We start from the raw sequence: 21184 nt of genomic DNA, 5'->3' as shown, positions 1-21184 counted from the left end.
GGTGTGCAGTCCGGGCGAGTCGAGGAAGAAAAGAGAAAGGGCAAGCAAGGCAAGTTCCATTATGGACGGGTATTATCAGCAAGTCGACATCTTTTAGATTATGTTTTTCGCTTTCTTTCTCTGTTGTTGCCTTTCTCGCCTCAGTGTTGTCCCTTTCATGAGAGCTAAGGTATCACGCAATCAAAAACCGACACGCCGTACAAAGATAGTCCTGATTTGCACCTCGAACGGCGCCCGTATCTTTGTTTGAAAGGTGTCAATTCGTGGACCTTTAATAATTGAAAGAACCCATGGAAAGTACCCCAAAAAGAACCAAATAAGCCACTAAAACATTGTAACAAACGAATTTTCTCCCAAAAAAAAAACAAGGAAGAAAAAATGGAAGCTAAGCTGAACACTGCAATATAAGCTATAAGCGCAAGTATTTACAAAAATATCCCGTTCAATACTCACCCTGGGCAATAATGACACACTTCCAATGTCAATCATTAACGAGATCAATTTTCTGCAATTCCGTTTCGGGCTCATAATTGGTTATCCTAGAGAGGGAAAAAGGAGCACGAGAGGAAACAGTATACACAACATCCGTGCTACAGCTCGCAATCGCAGCAAATATTGTCGGTTGTGTTGGACTATCGTACACTTCATCGCTCAAGGACTTTTGACGGTGTCCCATACTACCCCAAACCGTTTCCTTAATACCATCGCTGCCATCGGCACTTCGTCGAAGGACAGCTGCTACTTTTAATTACATCCCTTAATACGCCGGATCAGATCAATTTGTTCGCTTTGATGCAGCCCGTCAGCAGGTCCGGGGGAGCCAGCTGCCCGGTGCACACATAAGGGCGCTTGAAAAAAAAATTAATCGTTTAACGGTACTTCATCGTGTGGGAGTGGTGACCTTCTGAGCCGAGCTAACTTAGTGGAAAAAGTATCTCCTTGCAAAAATATCTCTGTTTTTTTCGAGCTACAGTGTGCTAAACCAGGGAACGTTATGCTCCCATTACTACCTTCGTGGAAATCCATTTTCCCTTCTCGAAAGGATAAGTTGTGTATTTTTGTCGGAATTACTTTTATTATCCTTAAGGATAATCGTTAATTAGAGATTCTCTATCATCACACATTAAATATACACAAAAACCGACATGTTTGATGCCAGGATGATCAGAATATTCAGCGTGGATGAACAGAAACGGTGCGGATTTCATAAAATATCGCTGTTTGCGATTTGTGCATGCCTTTTATAAACCAATCATCATCATGTTTACGATATACCGGACAACAATGGCATTCCTACCCTTTTCTTTCCAAAGGGTTCTGTTTGCGTTTCGGCAGCTTATCTGCTGTTAAATTCTACTGCAGCACTGAAGAATCGCTCACGCACACACACGCACGTAAAACATCCCTTCAAAGACCGAGTCACCTAACTCCCGTTTTATCCGGTTTAGCGCATTTAGTGTTCATAACTTCGTTAGTCGCAAAGTGTACCGCAACCATAAAGCAATGGCAAATGTTTGACCGTAATGTTGTTGACTGCCGACAATCAAATCCGCACGACCGACGCACATACAAACTAAACAACCCGGCGCACATTAGCCGGGAATGTTGGTGAAGTGCCGAAAAATTCAAACCACCATACCACCACCACAGCAAAGGAAAAACGAAAATCGAAAAGCAATTTTGGGCATCATCCTCAACATAAACCGCTTACGACAATCCATTTGCTATGGATTAGGGAACTGCTTTTCCGGAATTCCGGTGCAGTAGCGAGGGGAAGAACACGAACCACTTACGGTAGCGGGATGCCGCCATGCACGCACAGCACTACGCCACACACAATTTGAATGTAAAGAATGGGTGAAATGAAACATCATACACGGTTGTTGAAATTTCACCAAAAAACCCGAGAATAAACGTGGGGCGTAAGTAAATCCTTACGCACGCAAATTCAAAACTCATTCATTTAATCATTTTCAACTGCCCTTTGATTGTTTGTTACGTCCCATGCTGAAACGTTGAAACGTTCCCATGTCATGTCAGCACACGCAACTGAAACTCTTTTTGAGTTGTTTTTTGTTTGCGTTATTATATCACAACCACGGGGTTTCACGGTTGAACCGAGACATTCCCAACCGTCGGTGCTCATTAGCCCGTTGCGGTTGTACAGCGAAAAGGGAAAATGGTTGATGATATTTTTACTCCACAAATAAAAACCGCTCGTTCCGCTTTGATCGCTACTGAAGGCGTTCCTTTGAATCATAAAAATCAGTTTCGAATTTTTCCATCTGTAAATAATAACAGAAATTCGATGTGTGCCACAAAATGAAGAGCAACAGAAAGGAAACCGAAACCGAATGGCCAGTGGGAACGACGGAACCTTGTGCAGCTTTGTTGCAGTATGACAATATAATATAATGACTTTTTACACTATCATACACCGCGTGGGGTCGTCACCGTTCCCGAAATCACAACCTCACACAACGCATAAGGCAAGTCGATGTGAAAGATCAGGCTCGATATCGGGCGAAATGGCGAGAGATAAAAAAAAACGATATCTGACCTTACACCATTCAGTGCGGCACACCACAATGCTGCGGCCCAGGTGGTGGTGGTGGCACAAAAATATCTCGCTTCCTGCCGGCACAAGATGGATACCGAAAACCATTTCTGGCCCAAGAATTTTCCCATTTTTCTGACCATTATCATTGCTGCCAGATTGACTTGTGTCTACGATTTTTTTGTGTGTGTGTTTTCCACTCTTCTGTGTCATGCCCCTCAAATCTTCAAAGGTAAACTTTTAACCTTTCGACGGATGAGAAGTAGTGCTAACCACAATTAACAGCAGAGTAGCTTCAGCATGGTTTATAAGGATAAATTTCCGGTTTTATGTGGTGTTTCTGCTTTTTTTTATTTTCTTATCTCCGTTTTACGATAATCGCCCAAGGTTCGCACTTCCGGGCTAGTCTCCCGAAGAAGCATATTTCATTTCACATGGTTGAACGGGAAGATTGGTTTTTAGACGTATCTGCTGCTCTACACACGGATGCCCACAAAAAAACCGGGTCGGTTGAATGACCAAGCATGTGCTTCTATTTACTTGACTTTCGAAGTGCTGGATGATTAAATGGCATCGTGCTTAATTTTTTGTTGTTGTCAATGACCATCGGTTACGATTTGAATGGTTGAAGTGACAGGAGCAAATTGATCTAAGTAGTCAGAAGATGATTGACTGGATCATCTGGATCAATTGAGAAGAGATTGTGATGGATCAAAGCTCTGTTTGTGAGGGACATGAAGGATATTAGTCGAGCCACTAAACGCGGTTGGTGGACAGTAATAGAAACAGCAATATCTTCAACTTGAAAAGTATATCTATTCACATTTTATTACTATTTTAATGACCTTGTAGTAATGCTGTAAAGGCTGTATTGCAAGAGAATGCTTCAAAACAAACCATCACAATCGTGGATGACAATTAAACGCCGTTGCAAAACCATTGTTTTCATGTTCCATTTACATCAACAATGTGAAACTATTGAGCAGAACACCATAATGGGCGACAATCAGATAATGTCACGTTAAGATGTAGAGTGAACGGAAACGCGTATCACTCAATCTGTAAAATACAAAACAACACCGTTTACAAGCAGAATTCTTCTCCATCCGTACGGATGGCATCACGCCGTCCATTGTTCTGGCAACATTTGCTTACTTATCTACACCCCTCCGGGTGGGGGGGTTGTTCTGTCATCAACCATCACGCTGTACCAGAACACTTGTTTCGCGAAGCAAAAGCATCGTAAAGGCACGCGCTCCAATCTAGCCAAAGACTAAACAAACCACCGTTACAACAACAAAATGGAAAAGAAACAGCGGCCTGTAACCGTGTGTAACCGAGAAGCGGCTGAAAGTCCTGATTGTCCGTAGATTGACGGTTACAATACAATCATGCTCGATACTTGAACACCTTGCGTTTTGCCTGCTCCAGAGTTTGCCTCATCCGTATCTCTATTATTTCAGCACCGAAGCTCATTGAACCAAAGTGAAGTCATTCTATTGATACTGGGCTGAATAAGGATGTCCGCACCGTGGCCTGTGTTTGCCTACCTGCGAAATCCGATAAAGCGAGAGGGCTTTTTCTCTCTCTCTCTCTCTCTCTCTCTCTCTCTCTCTCTCTCTCTCTCTCTCTCTCTCTCTCTCTCTCTGTCATACGCACATAGTCATGGCCACGGTTTCCCATTTCCGGGCACCATCTCTCTAGCGAGTTTGTTTATCATGCTTGCCCAAGGACCCAAGCGCCATCGACCCTACCATCGGACGAGTACTTCAAGTTAATCATCGACAGGCACTTTCGTGCAGCGTATCATAAACACGCCAGTGTTGCGCCTTGCCTGTCAATGGGGCCCTTTTATTTTATCCCACCTTGGACCCGCTGCTCCTCGGTTGGTTATTCCCCGGCAGCACATAATTGGAATGGATTGATGTTGCGCATTGCCAAAAAAGCCTTTTAGCGAAACCTTCGGGAGAGGAGTTTGGTCGGGAAAGCATTTGCCTGTAACTGCTCGATGCTATTATTTCATGGCACCGTTGGATGTGGTCGAGGCGGAACAAAATGTCGCTTGTAATGGCACGGCGTGGACGAATATATGTATTCCACGGTTTAATTAATAACCGGAACGTGCTGTATCGAGCAGAGTTACACGGGTATGTGATTCGAACCGTGCTGCTTGCATTTCGGCATGTGCTTAGGGACCAATATCGGTTGATTGGAGAGTATACGATGCGTTGCATCAATACCGACCGAGTACGGCGGGAGAGCTGAAAATGTTAGATTAACTACGTGCAGGATTGATAAGCGTATCAAACCCCCATTGTTGTGGGACATAATAATATCTTTCTGTGTTGGTTCCCTAGCACGGTTTCAAGTGAACTTCACTAGAGCGCTGGATGCATTTACTCCTCGTTGCACTTTATCGAGCAATAAGTTACAATAGCCTACTGCTCGTGTCACAGAACAACTCATGCTAATCGCTAATTATAATTCCAATTTCCGGGCTGCTAAGTTAAACCAAACATTATTTTTCCGAATATCATTAAACCGCCGTTCGCCGTTGCGAAGGCTTTAGGTGGACTTGACTGGTGCCAGCGGTTTCTCGTTCTACAGTGCGTTACATAACTATAGGAATGCTTTATTAAAACAAGCAGAAAAAAATCCGTGATATGAAAAGATACAAAGAACCGAAGAGGATTCTTTCGTTACACATTTTGTTACCCATTTCTTCAACTCTTTATTTTATGCTAACATTATGCCAACTTTTGTACAGTTATACGGAGCTCTGTAGTTACAAAAACTTGCGGTCGCTTCACGCTTCAAACCTTCCCGTCAAGGTGATAAATTTTAATGCTTCACCAAAACCCACCAACCCGACTACTCGCCACGTGGGGAAAGCTGTTTAAGCCCAAAAAACGCCTGTCCAATGTCACCGACCAAAATGAAAGGCTTTCCTTTAGATGGCGCGAATAGAGACAGACGCTTTTGTTTATGTGATGAAAAGTACAAATTTGCATATTCTCAGCTTAAACTCCCCGAACACGCCGTGCTGCTCTGCGTCTTTTCGGCTTTTTCGGGAAAGCGGCTCTACTGGTGTAACACCAGTAGGAACGTCATGTACGTAATTGAAACGTCACGCACCAACAAAAACAAAAGCAGAGAACACATTTGTTGTTTAGCGAAAACCCCAAACGGCAAAGGATTTTATCCTGCACAAGTTTGGAGATTTGTAAGGGTGGTGGGCAAGGCCGCCAAAAGGGTCCGCACCGTTAAGAACGGTGATAAATGGATTGCGCAGTCATGCTAGCGGTAACAGGGATTGGTGAAACTTTCGCCAATTTTTCTTGCGCGTTACATCTGTTCCGCGTTTGAAAGGTAGTGAATTTCCATACTTATTAACGTTCCGGCCAACGATAAATTACTGGTTCCTCACAGGCGTCTTGGCGTTCTTTTTTTGTTTTGTTTCCAACGAACGCCGAATTATTGAACATTTATAAATCATCGTCCTCCACCATCTGGCTCCCATTGTCTCATATTTCTTTACTTTCTTCGCTACTCTTCTGGTATTTCCGCAGGTTTCAGTGATCCCTATTGTATGCTCGGTATACAGCCCTCCGGAACACCGCCGCCTCCGTCGCCCCAACCGCCGATGACACCGCGCACCCTTTCCGACACCGGCATGGACAGTCTCGACTCGCCCGAGCATGGGAAACTGCGCAAACATCACAGCTTTCGGTTGAGCTTCAAGCGCAAGGATGGCCGCCAGCAGCGGGACTCGGTCGGTCCGGTTCCGGCCAAATTCATCCGAGCGACCTCCGTCAAACCGCACACGCTGTGCCCGAAGTGGAATGAAAAGTTTAAATTGTAAGTATGATGATGGAGGCGCCACAATTGTCCACTGCACTACGTTGATGTCTCCTCTTCGATCCTCCTGCTAGTGACATCGACGATATACATTCGGATCAGCTGCATCTGGACATTTGGGACCACGACGACGAAAGCAGCGTGCTAGACGCTGTATCGCGACTGAACGAAGTGAGGGGCGTTAGGGGTTTAGGTAGATTTTTCAAACAGGTGTGCCAGTCGGCCCGTCAAGGCTCGCAGGACGACTTCCTCGGTAGCATCAATATTCCAGTCTGTGTAAGTGTGATCGCTCGGTGCATTCATCTAGGGCACTAAGGGATAACACTGTTGTGCGATTTTTATTCCTCTCAGGATATTCCTTCAACTGGCTTGGAGGGTTGGTTCAAGCTGGAGGCACGCAGCTCACGCAGCTCCGTGCAGGGTCGCATACGGTTGAAGATGTGGCTATCGACGCGGGAAGACCGCGGCACGTCCGAGGAGGACAACACGCTCGAGGTGAAAAAGTTCGAACGACTGCAGACAATCTTCATGATGCACGAGCTGAACGCCTTCGATCCGGCCTGGAAGTGGAATGGCGAGCTGGCCGGACCGTCGCTAACCATCCTCCACCAGATGGCTGTGCAAAGTGATCTATCGGATCTACAAATTTCTCTAGCAAAGTAAGACTATCCACCAACAAGTTCTTCTCGTTCGCAACACTTCGATGCAATCGATATCCCAAAGAGGATTTCTGAGGATGTTTCGTAATGTTTCAACGTGTTTGTCTGATGTTTCCTACTCTTTCTCTTACAGATTGGTAGCTATCATAAGAATCAATCGCAAAAAGCCACTTGACACAAAGTTCGTCCACCGGCAACTGATCGAGATGGACAAGCTGTGGGTCAACAACTACAACAACGAACCCTTGACGCGTGAATTGGAGCAATGGTTGGCCGATTCGTTGAACGGTTTCGTCGAACGATCGCTCTGCCAGATGAGGCGACACCGGGAAATCTTCCCCGCACTACATCCACCATCGCTGGTTCGGTTAGAGTATCTGCTCCGTTGCCTCGGGCTGCTCGGTTCGATGAGAGCCTTCCGACAAGTAAGCCCTTTCAGCAAAGGCGTTCGGGGCGAGATCGTTGGTGCGCTACGCAAGGGTTCCACAACCTGGTCGCAGGCGCAGCTGCGTGAATCGCAACGATCGCCCAATCCGTTGGTGCACTATACGACAATTCTGATAGCGGACTTGCAGCTGGGAATTACCTACTACCATGGGCTTTTCGATTCGACTAACGGCATCCAGTACTTTAGCATCGTTTACAAACAGTTTGATTCATTGGTTAGCGATATAAAAATGAAGATCTTTGGCAAAATTGATAACCCTTCCGAATGTTTTATCCTTTCAGCTTGCTGAGGAAGTTACTAACCGGATCGAGTGTGGACAGCTTCCCGGCACGATAGTGAATCACTGGACGATTCTAGACCACGACCGAGAACCCGACACCGCCCCGTTCGAGATCTACTTCGCCCTGCAGGAGTTCCACAACATGAAGTCACACCTCTCCGTAACGCCACAACCGCCAGAGAAACCGCTCGGACTGCAGAACTTCCACGAATGGTTCGAACCCGCCGTACAGCGATGGATTTCCGTCAGCAAAACGAAGGCAATACAGCGCATCAAGGCGGCCGTTAGCGTCGACCAGGTGTGCGAAGGGGAACGCATCGTCCGGCACAGCACATCGTCCATCGATACGGCGTCCTGCTTCTACCAGATACGCGAGTTTTGGAAAAATCTCGCCTGGCCCGACCACAGTTCCGGCGCACATTACGAAACGCTCATCATTGATCTGGTCTGCACCACGGCCAACGTTTACTCGGATCTGATTCACCAAGGGCTGGCCGACGGTGGGACGGGATATTACGACAAGCAAGCCCAACAGCAACCCCGCTCAACGGACGAGCTGTGCGTGATCGTCAACAATCTGGAGTATGTGCGGCGGGGACTCGCGGAATTCCATCCCGAAACGCACCAGCTGCCAGAAAATGCGGAAACCCTGCTGGATAATACGATCGCCCAGCTGGAGGCTAAGGCGGACCGAGTACTCACCAAGCTGACCGCCTCAATGCAGGGTCCGCTCCAGAAATCGGTATTCCATCTCGCATGGTCGCCAGATTCGTTGCCGGCAAATCAAGCCGTGATGCCGCTGCTAGAGTATCTCGACTCTCATCTGGCGACGCTCAACGTAACGCTACTGTCGCAAAACTTCTACCGCGCCATGACGCTCATCTGGAACAGCGTACTGACGGAGTTCGCTAAACAGATGGATGCCGGTGGCGAAGGTGAGAAGCCAACCAATTTCCACGACCGCATGTACGGGGCGCTCCAACTGCTCGGCGAGTTCTTCAACGCCGAGGGTCTTGGTTTGCCGCCGGAGATACTGCACAGTGACACGTTCTGGCGGGTGGAACAACGCCTGCAGTACCACAAAACCGACACGGACCATCTGATCGATCTGTTCTACATGCAGCGACTGCAGGAGCAGCTCAACACTATCGGCCAAACGCCGCTCGGGTCACTGTCGGTGAAGGCGTACCTTAACCACGATTCACTGTGTGTGGAAATTCTACACGCCAAGGATGTGATCCCGCTCGATCCCAATGGTTTCAGCGATCCGTTCGTGATCATCGAACTGTTGCCCCGGAGGGTGTTTTCGCACTGCTCGGAGCAGCAAACAAACGTTCATAAGGTAGGTAATATACTAAATAAGTTTAAGTGCCACGTTTAAGTGCGACTCATGCGCATATTCTATTTAACACCCTCCTGTGTACGATCAGCTGTTTAGAGAGAGCAATGTTTGTTTACATTCTCAGCTGACAGCTGTTGGCAGTGTTGCCAGAAGAGCTAAACATTTGTTTTGAAAATTTTCATGGGGCTTATTACAAAATGGACGAGCAACTTTTACGATCGATCATTGTTGTTTACATCACGTAAATATTTTGCACGATTGCACTAAACAATTGTATCATTCTCTTTCTCCAACAGAAAACGCTCAATCCGGTCTTCGACGAGTGTTTCGAGTTTTCCGTCACCCAGGAACAGTGCCAGGTGGAGTCGGCCATGATCGTATTCACCGTAATGGATCACGATGTACTAACGGCGAACGATTTCGCGGGCGAAGCATTCCTGGCGCTCAACAACATTCCAGGTGTGGCCACTAACTTTAACATCGACAACTTTAACGGTCTTGCACAGATCGATCTACCGCTGCTTGAAATGAAAGATAAAAGTAAGTTGGAGCGCTTTTTGGAACAATTACGCGTAAATCATACTAACCGACGTGTGCACTTCATTTCAGGTCATCCAATACTGCAAATTCTTGAAGGACGTGTAAACGACAAAAATTCAATGGACTTTCTACGCAAGCAGAAGGCTCGTGTTGTTGGTTAAAATGTGAAACCACGAAGAAAAGTGCAACATGGAATGGTCCAAAACTCTAACAAAAGCAAACAAAGCTGCTTATGAGGAAGAAGTTGGATTTATATTGCTAATTTCCCCTTTGGGCCTGCTGTACAGGTTTGCCAAGGCATTTCGAGTTCAATAAAACACACGCACGCAGGAAACCAATATTGGTACAGAGCATCATCCTAGTAAAACACACTCACAAAAAAATGGATAGTGATGGTATGATAGATCGCAACATTTACGCATGGTAGAGAGTTTATATTATACTTATACATGTTAGATTGCACCAACCGAAACCACTGGCAAACTCTTGTAAGACTTTATGCAACATTTTAAATTCCTTCATCGTTCGCATCGTCTCTTGTGTTTTATATAGCCAACCATTGCCTTCTAAAACAAAATCCTTACAAAGCATACATTGCGTACCGTAGAATGCTGAGCGTAGTTTAGATGTAAATACCACTCACAGGTAGTGTTAGAATCCTGCTAAGGAAATCCTTCATCGTACCATTTGCACATGGACGTTCACTAAAAGTCAACCATATAAATGTCGAACAACTCAATCATTGCTACGAAGTAGTGCGACACATGATGTGTCTCTCGTAATCAGTGTACTGTGGGTGATCGGGGTACAGGCATTCCGTACCTCGCGTAATTAAATATTAACGTAACCGCTAATGACACTACTAGGGAAAATGTATTTTAACGATATAATGTACAACTAAGAGTCCCACGCCAAGGCTTTCTGCGCGTGAGCGTGAAGGATTGATGCTGATGGGATTGATGGATGGGGAGGTGAACTAACATACTAACAAACATGAAAGCATAAAGATATGGCGTAGTTTTTTTTAATGTGAACCACCACCATAAAGCATCGATTGAAGGCACGTATCAATCAATTAGGGACAGGACGCATTTGATAGGCCATTGTTGTGAGGAAGAGCAAGCAAGCGATGGTTGTAGATCTCTATATACAATTAAACAGAAACCCTTTGTAAGGAACTATACAGTTGTAATGATCTGTCTTCTACAATGAACTACTTCACGCCGGAACGGAAGCAAATCGTTTGCTACACCCTGTGAAGGCAAACGAAATTTGTGAACGATCGAGATTCGAGCGCATGGGTTGTGTGAGAGAGCCTGGTGTGTGACTGGGTAGTAGTACGAACGTGGAATAATGTGTGCACGTGTCGAATGTCCTGCTAGCATCGAGTAAATGACCAACGAGAAACGAGTAAAAACAAACATCCATTACGGACGATTAACTTTTAAGCTGTAAATTTTCACAAACTGCAGACATTTTCTTATGAATGAATAATGACTCTAGGAAGTCGCCAAACCGGTAAGGAACGGAAGCAACATGATAGAGGAGTTGAATCAAACAAAACAAAACCATACAAAAATCAACGCGCCCCATGTTTGCTTTTGTGTTACGAGAGGCGGCGCACCCACATCTTTTTACTCCCTGTCTCATTCTGCTACAACAATCTGTTGTTGTGTACATTCGCGCACACACCACTTCTCGCTAGACCAATTTTCCTATTGTGAAATGAATAAATCACCGTGCCACTGGGACTTGGCCACACTTATCATTCGGGTACTGTAATAACCGACTGTATACTACTACAACGCGGTGCACGCGTAAAGGAACTGTGTATTAATGCTGAATTGCGTGTTAACGCGTGTGTGTTTTTATCACTGTGTAGAGATATCAACAAGTACCACATATAGCACTTAACTAACCGGAACATTGTTGTAGAACCATATAGCCCATCCCTCGCTCCCCGTTTCTCAGCACTCAACCTCAACCGTACACCGCAAGCAGCGCAAGTGCAGTAACATCCAACTACAGTAAACTTACTAGTGTAAATGGTAAATGTCGAGCTTAGATGTGCTAATCAACCTTAGTAGTTAGTAGCGTACGGATCAGTCTAGTAGACGCTTCAAGGGCAATGCAAAGGGCCGTGGTGTTAGTGCGACTCCGTGTCCTTCACTTCAATATCCTTGGCAGTGGCAGCAGCAAAACTGTACAGAGTAGCGCCCTCCGCAATGTATTTTCTACAATGGCCAAGCTTTAAACTAACCAAAGGAAACCAGTGAGTGAATGTGATTGCATCCACTGTATCCATATAGCAATGTCCTCGAATGTCAGCCGAACAAAGCCAGAGAGGACAACTTCACTTCACAGCAACCAAAACCGATCTAGAACAAACCAAAGCGAACTGATAAGTGTCTCGTTTCTTGATGTACCTACTGAACGTTCAATATATCCTCGATAGTGACTGGAATATTTATCAACACATCATCTTCAGAGGCACCGTAGATGCCCTACGGGAACCGGGAAGCTATCAAACAAGTTGCTCTATTTTGTATAGCGAATAATTTTTTTTTCTACCCAATCTTTGTACATCTGCATTTTCCTGAACAGCTTCCTTCCGGACAGAGGGCAAAGCGTATCGTAATAAAAAAAAACTCCGGAACTGATTATAAAAAAGTGACATCTTTTCACTTTGTGAGATCATTTTGATTTCCCTCTTTTGCGTTGGTGTACAACGCCACTTTTGTAACGAAGCATGTGTAACGCTAAAACACGCGTAAAGAAGCACGAAACTCTCATATGATAATGTGGCAAACGATAGAGCTAAACTCCTTAAACTAAACACGAACGCAACCTTATATACACTCACCTTTTAGGAAAGCGTAACGCAACTACTACACATACTATCTATATAGGGCAGCCTTTTTCTAGTGAAACTAAACACAAAACAAAAACCTTCCTTAACTAGTACTAGTATTAAATTCCCCTAACGCTCCTAAATTCCCCTCCTTCTCCTTCCTCCCCTAATTTCCTTCCTTCTTTCCCACCAGCGCGGGCTCCGTTTCATCGATCGAGTGTGATCTACTCCATCAAGCGCCGCGCCATTTTGTATAAATCACTCATCGGACTAATGTTCAATATAGTAGTAGCTAAAACCGCACGATCATCGCATAGAAAAGGATATTCTACTTTTTAGAAGAGCACACACACACACATATGCACGTTAGATCACGTAGAAGAAGCTTGCGGCTAGGAACAAGAGGCGAGAACAACATTACTCTTGTGCTTGATGAATCTTTTGCGAAGAGTCATTCAGCAAATGTGTCAACTCTCAAAAGAATTCTCATAAATTCCTTGGAGGTTCATGAATTCATGAGGAGTTCATCGATCTTCCAGGATTCTTTTTGGGTCTATTGATCTTCAGAATAGGGCTGCAGAGTCATACATAGCGTTTAGTCATTTTTTCAGATGCATCCGACACTATCATGAATGCATTGTTTTTTGCTTTTAGTTATATAACGTCAGAGTTCTTCTTTACCACACATTAGCCTACAAGAAGGTCTAACAAGGAATTATCACAAATTAACAAATCCTTACAAGCAGTACAACTATTTGACTCGCCCTACAAAAGCGATTAGGCGCCGACAATTGTGAGAATTAGATAAAAATCAAAACGACGATAACAATCGATTAGCAGTAATGTATGGAAGAGACGAATGCAGGATTAGAAAGGATCAAACGGCGGGAAGAAGATGAATCCAACACATCATCTCGCGGGATAGTCTAACGTGTTTTAACGCCCAGTTTTTCCGCTGTCCACGTTCCATTTTCCATCACTACTACAAACTACTACTGCGATAGACGTGGCATAGCTACTGTTGGGTTTGGGGGTTAATTCAGCATACTTTACAAACTGCCGCGGAAAGTATAGCAAAGCGGTGCCACACTAACACACACAAATACAAAAACCAAAGAAATATTGTTTAATGCTAGACGGTGCGGCAGTTCATACATACTAGCGTATGTATATTTTTCTGTACACCACTTTTTTAATACCATCAACCAGGAAACAAACATCCAACCACCGTGATAGCCGGGGCTGGTAGTACACGTGTGCGGAAAATGAAAGTAACGAAGCGGAACGGAATTGTGTTTCTACTCTTTTAGCTAATACGTTTTTCCTTCGCTGGAATGCCGGATTTTAATTGTTGGAAATCAAAGAATTTAACTAAATGTTGTACAACTACCATAAACTATATACATTTATATTTATATATATACACACACATGCATACATGCGAGAATGGTGCGGGTATGTTTAGCAATGCGGCGGTAAGATGGCGAGGATCAATGAGTAACCAATCGTACGATCAAGTCGCAACACGCTATAAAGAAGCAACTAACATAACAGCAGCATTCAAAACATATAAGACTTATACTATTCGTATTTGGAAGCGAAGCAAAGTCCCCCCCAAAAATAAAAACCCATCCATCATGATCAGTAAATGGTGGTAGAAGGGAACACGAAGCGAAAAGAAGATAACAAACGACAGGTGCCACCACCAACAACTAAAATCTCTAACGGACAATTAAAAGTGCACAAAACAAATCGGATTCACGATCAGTATGTAAGTGTAAGTGTGTGTGTGTGTGTGTGTGTGTGTGTGACAAAAAAAGGAAAAAAGGGAAACATATGTACCAAGCGACTGTGACATCAGTATTTTCGAGTATTATCAAAATGTATGAATAAAAACAAAAAGGATAACTGTTCAAAACGCTATCTGAGACATTCGGGCGTTCGATTTGAATTGCGTGAAAGAAACACAGCCGACAAGGGGAGTGATGGGTTTTTTTTATCTCAAATCCACAATATCATTCAAGCGATCTAACCGCGCTAGCAGCTGAATGATTTCATTTAATTTTATTAAAATAATTGATAAAATTCTTACAACCCTAGACGTAATATGTTGAAAAACTCTAGTTCAATTTACATATCTGGATGTTGCACAGCCCGTTGCCGCTAAATGTTACCCCTGGGCGGCAACGGGCTGTAATATACATATTGAATAATGTTGTAAAAATATTGAAATCCATTGAGCGTTTTTTTCCGGTTAGAAATCGAACACAAAAGATCCAGAAAACCTTGCTACTAAACAATCCACTAGTGGTCTATGTGGTACCGTTTTAGCTTGTCCCTTGTTTTTTTTCTGTTTTGCAACTTACAACTTAAAACTATCGAACAAAATGTAAAAAAAGAAAATTCATGGCTGTGTAACGGTGTAGCGGAAATACCAAATATTATCATAAGATCTCGTAGCAGTATGAAATTTCGTTGGCAGTCGGTTACGCTAGTCGGTAGTTCTAGGTAGATAGGTATATACGCTTACGGACTATTGTGTGATCCTTGTGCGGCATCACTTTTCCGTCTACACTGCATGTAACCTTCGCTCCTTCACTTCCTTCCCCTCATGCAAGGCGTTTTTGTGAATGCTTTCGTTCAATGTTTCTCGTTTGCTTCTACCGAACCGTGTACTGCTTAGGTCGGCATCGGTTCCTGTGTGAAGTAGGCATGATTAAGGCACTGTCTCGCGGACGGCCGTTCGTGTCGGTTGTAGGCGAGCATGCTTCTAAGCAGATCGTTCGCATTATCACACAGCTTCGGGCAGAACTCGCGCGGTTCCCGTCGCTTTGTAGGACGAAAATTTTCCCGCACGATCGAGATCCCTTTCGGCCACTGAGCTTCCGTTGGGCGACCGGTTAATCTAGTTGAAATAGTATAGCCATGTGAAGGGTATGGAAAGGATGTAAGTGTGTACCTCGCTACTTACTCGAAAATCTTCTCCAGCTGATTGCATTCGGCCGTTCCGGGGAATAAGGCTTGCCGTTGAAACATTTCCGCAATGATGCATCCCGCACTCCAGATGTCCACCGAGCTGTTGTACGCTTCGCCCAGCAATACCTCGGGTGCCCGGTACCACAGCGTTACCACTACCGTCGTTAGCTTCATCTCAAAGTCGTACGTTTTCGCGAGGCCAAAGTCGGCCAACTTCAGGTGACCGTCGCTCGAGATGAGGAGATTCTGTGGCTTCAAGTCCCGGTGGATGATTCGGTGTGAGTGCAGGAAGTCGATACCGGTAAGCATTTCACGCGAGAGTCGCTACAGAAAGAAAAGGAAGAGTGTAGAGATGATACGTTAATTGTAATAAAAAGGTAACGTATTACTTTAATATTAACTGAACTAAGGTAAGGTGGCCATAAAAGTTGCTTAGCTAGATAACCATAGGGTAAGGTGTAAGTCTCGCGGTTACCCGGTGGTGTATTGGTAGCAAGGGGGATCTTCCTCCGAGAGGACCGATCTAAAATCCCATCCGGGCCTTAACACCTGTACGCAGGATTGACGTCAGTGACTTCAGTGACTTCAGCGATGGTCACCCACCCTCCGCGTCCAGTCCGCGTCTTTATCTCGTGGTGCTCTATTTTCCTGCCAGGCGATGGCCGCCCTCCGCGTTTGCTCAATGTCGCTATCGCATTATCCCTCTGCATTATCCGCATCCGCTCAATGTCTCTATATGGTATATTTTGTAGAAACCCTCAAAAGTCACCTTTAACGCGACAAGACAGTGCAATGCTTCTTATTAAATTTAATTGGCACATCATAATCGATTGAGCGTGCGATCACAAAACTAACATAAGACCGCGGCCGCGGAAAAGCGCGCTTTGCCACAGGTCAGCTTGAAAACAAATGTTCTTCACGTCCTTAAATGAAAATATCTGTTCTACACATCAATTCATATCATTTCCATGTTAGTTAAACAACATTGATTTCCTTAAATTAATTATAAAACATTCATCGGAGAAGTGCCGGCTGGAAGAATTCGATACCCTGGAGAATTGGGACGTTCGTCTTTTCGCTTTCGTTGAAATCTTGTCCATGTCAGTTCCTTCCATTTCTCCCGTGATGGGACAATCCCGCCACCGTCTTCCCAAACGATCGCATAAGCGTTAATTGTGGAAACAAATGTACTTATGACGAGTAACTATACACTTTCTTTCCCACCGTTAGACCTTACAGTGCTAAACATACCTGAATCGTGTTCGGTGACATGCCCTTCGGTGGCAAACGCTTCATGTACTCGTCCAGGTCGTGATCGAGGTGTTCAAACACCAGGAACAGTACCAGCTGCCCCTCGCGTTCTAATCGCGGCCCTTGACACACATCCAGGAGTCTGCGCACAAAGGAAAAGCACCAGTTAGCTCGAAGTAAGGACCGGCAGGACACACATGTTACGACCAGCACAACCTAACCATTCCACAGCAACCACCTGTTGCGGGCTGTTGTTTCACGGATACTCACTTTACCACATTCGGGTGCCCGAACGTGTCGAGTTGTTTGAGCATAAAAATTTCCCGTAACGTGGACATCGGGACACCATCCTCGGTTAGTGCAACACGGACCTTCTTCAGTGCGACGATTGTGCCGGAATTCTTCAGATCCCGCGCCCTGTAAACGGTACCGTAGGCCCCTACAAATGAGGAAAAGATGAGAGTCAATGATCCTTTCCACAACCGGCGCTGCCGGCGGCCATGTTTTCGCTAGACGCCCTACCCGTGCCGATCACTCCGAGCTCCTCGTAGTTGCTTGTTGCCATCGAACAATGATTGCCGGATGAGAGTGCCGTATCCTTGATGGTTGTGTTTACCTGTGCGCTGTTGCGTTGTTTCGTCAGTCAGAGCTATCGTGCATCGATCTGACCGTTATCCTGCAAGCAGATGGACGCACACGTCCTTTCCCCTACCGATCACTCTCCTTCCAGCAGCTGGCCCTGCACAATCGCCGCTGCCCGCACGAAGGGGAATCCTTTGTTTAGGTCGTGTCCGTAACGGCACCATGCAAACCAGCAGCTGGCGGGCGTTTGGCGGGCTGTACAGTGCCGGCACAGATGTCGCTTATCACACGTTTGACCGTTAAATCTTCCCGGTCAGCAATGGTTAAAATCAAACTCCAATCAAGCGGTCGATGAAACAAAAAAATCCAAACAAAAAAGCTAAATCGCACCGAAACAGGAGAAACGCTTTTGACGTGTTGCGGGCGTATGGTAGTGTGCGAGCGTTTGAATTGTACCGAATAAAGGGGAAGGAAGGAGAATGCTGTGAGATTTGACACTAAGGGGAAATTGTGCTCAGTTCACAGTGGGTTATTCATGGTACTTTAAAATAGGGTAATTTTGAAATATTTCTGAAACTTTCTTGGTTCAGATTTCATTGTACCAGCTGTTCTCAAAATACGCAGTATGTGAGAATCAGTCGGGATTTGTATTAAACATATTAATTTTCTTCTCGAAATTTGTACGAACTTATTCTAGTATGCAAACAGGCTTGTATAATGTCTAAAAATGAAAACTTCATGGCACTCAAATGTAATACGGACTCAAATGTTTTTGAAAATGAACCATTAAATCTATATTCTTTCCACGTTTTTCGTTTGTTAGAGAGATGAATTAGAGATGAGAATAATCACTCTTTTCAAGGATTTGAATCAGAGTCAAAGAGTGGGTTTAAAGATTTGAAACCTTTACTCACTCTTTTGAGATTCATTAAAAGTATTACATAGCATTAATGTTTTTACCACACTTTTGCGCCTATACTCACTCTCACTCTCTGTGCCGACTAGAAACTCACACAGGAGTGAGTATAACTGTTTTATCACTCTTTGGATTATAATCACTCTGTAAGGCCGTACCGGTACCGCGGAAAACGCGTATAACTTATATGCCACTTGGCCGCGGTCGCCTGCCAAATCTCCGCGGCAGACTGTCAAACAGGCGCGGAAAGGCACCGTTGTTGAACATGGACAAGTCTGCGAAAACCGTTCACAACCGCGGAAATTGACAGCTTGCCGCGGAGAATGACAGCCTGCCGCGGAGATTTGGCAGGCGACCGCGGCAAAGTGGCATACAAGTTATACAAGTATTATCACTCTTTTGAGATTGTAAACACTGATGATGAGTGAGCAAACGTGTTTCGTCATTCTATTTGGATTTTAATGCCCGCCAGGGGATTTCGGGTTAGTAAGAGTGAGTAAAATGTGTTGTTTCTCTTGTTGGATTGTAAACATTGAGTAAAATAGGAAGAATGTAAAAGAGAGTGACAGTGTTTTATTATACATTGTGGAATGAAAAAAAAAATTATAAAATCCAAAGAGAGTGACAAAACACGTTTGCTCACTCATCATCAGTGTTTACAATCTCAAAAGAGTGATAATACTCTTTTACTCACTCTTGCAGAGTGATTATAATCCAAAGAGTGATAAAACAGTTATACGCCCTCCTGTGTGAGTTTCTAGTCGGCACAGAGGGTGAGAGTGAGTATAGGCACAAAAGAGTGGTTAAAGGAGTCATAAAAACTCTTCGTGCTGATTTATACTCATTCACTCTCTCGAAGGTTTCAAATCACTCACTCACTCTTACTCAGCGTGCACATCTCTAAGATGAATAGACCTCATGAACTCCTAATAAACTTTATTTAAAAATTCGTTGCTATTTTGCTATTTTTTTCAAACAGACAAAATTTGAAACAAAAAGATTCATTTCAGCCTGAAATGAAGCATGAAATATTTCAAGCGTGCAATAAATTTCCCCAATTGAATTTGGTACTTGGGTATGCTGTCAGTAACTGGCAGGTGCGGTAGGTTTACAACACCTATTCGAGCTCTCCATTCACGGCATTGTTGACAGGGAGAAGAAGAAGACAAAGATTGCTCCGCTGTGGGTAAACAAAACAAAACAGCAGCTCCATTATTGCAAAATACTTCTAGACGGGTGCGTTCTTCTCCTTGGTTCGAAAATGCTATCGTTTAAGCAACTTGTTTCCTCTGTGCTATCGCTGCTTGCCTTCATTTCCGTGTTTTACTCGGTGGGAAAGCTTGGGATTTTCCTGGCAACGCCCAGCCGCACCCAACCGTCGACCCAAGCCTTCCCGACGAGTCGTTCCGAAGTACGTGCAGCTCTGTTTCCGCTCTTTTTCAACACCATCTGGGTGGTCCTGTTCGTGCTGCAGCACAGTGCCATGCGGGCTGAAGTGGTGAAACGTGTCTGGAAAGCGATCGGACTCGAGCTGGCCGAACGAAGCCTGTACAACATTGCTTCGTCGTACTGTTTATTGGTGAGTTTTGTAGGGTGCGGAGAAAAGCCGCTTAACTAACATTCTGCTCCTTTTTGTAGCTTTTGCTAAAGAACTGGAAATCTTCACCCACTCAGTATCGGCTTTGGTTTTTCGACGTTGAAGAAAACGTAACACTCTGGTGGTTGACGGTGGGAACGCACGTGCTGTGCTGGATTGTTGTGTACGGCGGGAGCTTGATGGTTGATTTACCGGAACTCTTGGGATACAAGCAAGTTTACTACGACATCAACGATCTGGCCCCGCTAATGTCGTACAAGTCGCGTGAACTACAAGACTACTACAAGCGTTACCGCCATCCCTCGTTCGTTGCGCTCTCGATCGTGCTGTGGTTTACCAATAGCATGACGATTGATCGTTTGATGCTCGCCATGGTTTGGAGTGTGTTCATGTACCTGGGCTGGAACACGACGCAGACAGATGTAAAGTACCACCAGCATCAGCTCGAACGTAAACGCGCCGAGTTGGTCCATGTAACCAAATAAGATCGGTTGCTGTTATTCCATACCACACTGACGATACAGATGATGGATCGTGTTCAAACTGACTGACTAATTTATTTTCATTTACGTAGCTTAAACAACCAATCGAGCCTTATACTCAATTGCACTAATAAACTAACCAAAGTATTTGATAAACACGTGAAACATTTGATCAAACCGAGGAAAGAAAGAAAAGGGAAATATCAGGATCTTCGCTAAAAGCGGCTAAATAATATGCAAAGGTGTCGAACTATCTCGAATTTATTTGTTTAGATAAATGTTAACTCACATAACAAGATACTATTTTAATGCTCAGGACACGTTCATATCATTCTTTGCTTTATTTTCAACCCATTAAAAATGTATTATTTTAGTTTAAATGTGATAAATAAATTAAATGCCTGGACTCCGCTGAACGAATTGCTTAGAAATTGCATAGAAATTCAAAACGTCAAAATGGCACTGCGCAAAACCGTGTGCTATTTGGGATTGTAAACCCCCTGGTCAAACAAGCGCTCGAACCTGTATGCAACCCCCTAATTTCGGTTCACATGGCTTCAGCCTCTTGCAAAATTAGGGGATTCGTTATATGAAATTAGGGGAAAATTAGGGGATTCTGCTACGTGCTCCTGAGGGTGTGTGAGTGAGCGTTTGCAGCCCAGGGGTATGCATGTGTGTGTGAGATCGCTCGGAATGTGTATGTAGTGGTGATTTTCGTTTTCTTTCGCCCAGCTGATTAAATTTTATTTGTCAGTTTAATAAAAAAAGATGATTATTTTTTATTGTTACGATTTTTACATTTTGTTTTTACAAACATGTGAGATAAAAAATATTGAAAAAATAAA

The 21184-nt window shown here is 44.4% G+C and overlaps 3 protein-coding genes across 3 annotated transcripts in view; 2 read left to right on the top strand and 1 right to left on the bottom strand.

Moving 5' to 3' along the window:
- LOC128304138 (BAI1-associated protein 3) overlaps window positions 1–9885 on the top strand; it is a 38871-nt gene extending 28986 nt beyond the window's left edge. The window contains exons 5-11 of the mRNA XM_053041281.1: window positions 6127–6415; window positions 6490–6691; window positions 6767–7074; window positions 7208–7736; window positions 7804–9144; window positions 9441–9684; window positions 9754–9885. Of these exons, the coding sequence (XP_052897241.1) occupies window positions 6127–6415; window positions 6490–6691; window positions 6767–7074; window positions 7208–7736; window positions 7804–9144; window positions 9441–9684; window positions 9754–9845 (3005 nt within the window). The 3' untranslated portion in view covers window positions 9846–9885. The remainder of the gene's footprint in view (window positions 1–6126; window positions 6416–6489; window positions 6692–6766; window positions 7075–7207; window positions 7737–7803; window positions 9145–9440; window positions 9685–9753) is intronic.
- A 4585-nt stretch (window positions 9886–14470) lies between these two features.
- On the bottom strand, window positions 14471–17755 carry LOC128300948 (cyclin-dependent kinase 6). The gene is made up of 5 exons (XM_053037210.1): window positions 17285–17755; window positions 17033–17201; window positions 16763–16904; window positions 15507–15835; window positions 14471–15440 (listed from the first exon to the last, which is right to left on the bottom strand). The coding sequence occupies exons 1-5, from the start codon at window positions 17325–17327 to the stop codon at window positions 15215–15217; spliced, it is 909 nt and encodes a 302-aa protein (XP_052893170.1). The 5' UTR covers window positions 17328–17755; the 3' UTR covers window positions 14471–15214.
- Window positions 17756–19452: 1697 nt separating this feature from the next.
- LOC128304257 (nurim homolog) lies at window positions 19453–20457 on the top strand. Its single transcript, XM_053041416.1, has 2 exons — window positions 19453–19839; window positions 19899–20457. Exons 1-2 carry the CDS (start codon window positions 19522–19524, stop codon window positions 20340–20342), a joined length of 762 nt encoding a protein of 253 aa, XP_052897376.1. The 5' UTR covers window positions 19453–19521; the 3' UTR covers window positions 20343–20457.
- The last annotated feature ends 727 nt before the right edge of the window (window positions 20458–21184 follow it).

This window comes from Anopheles moucheti, chromosome 3 (genome assembly GCF_943734755.1).
Source record: "Anopheles moucheti chromosome 3, idAnoMoucSN_F20_07, whole genome shotgun sequence".
Lineage (NCBI taxonomy): Eukaryota > Metazoa > Arthropoda > Insecta > Diptera > Culicidae > Anopheles > Anopheles moucheti.
This window is presented reverse-complemented; position numbering and strand designations above follow the sequence as displayed.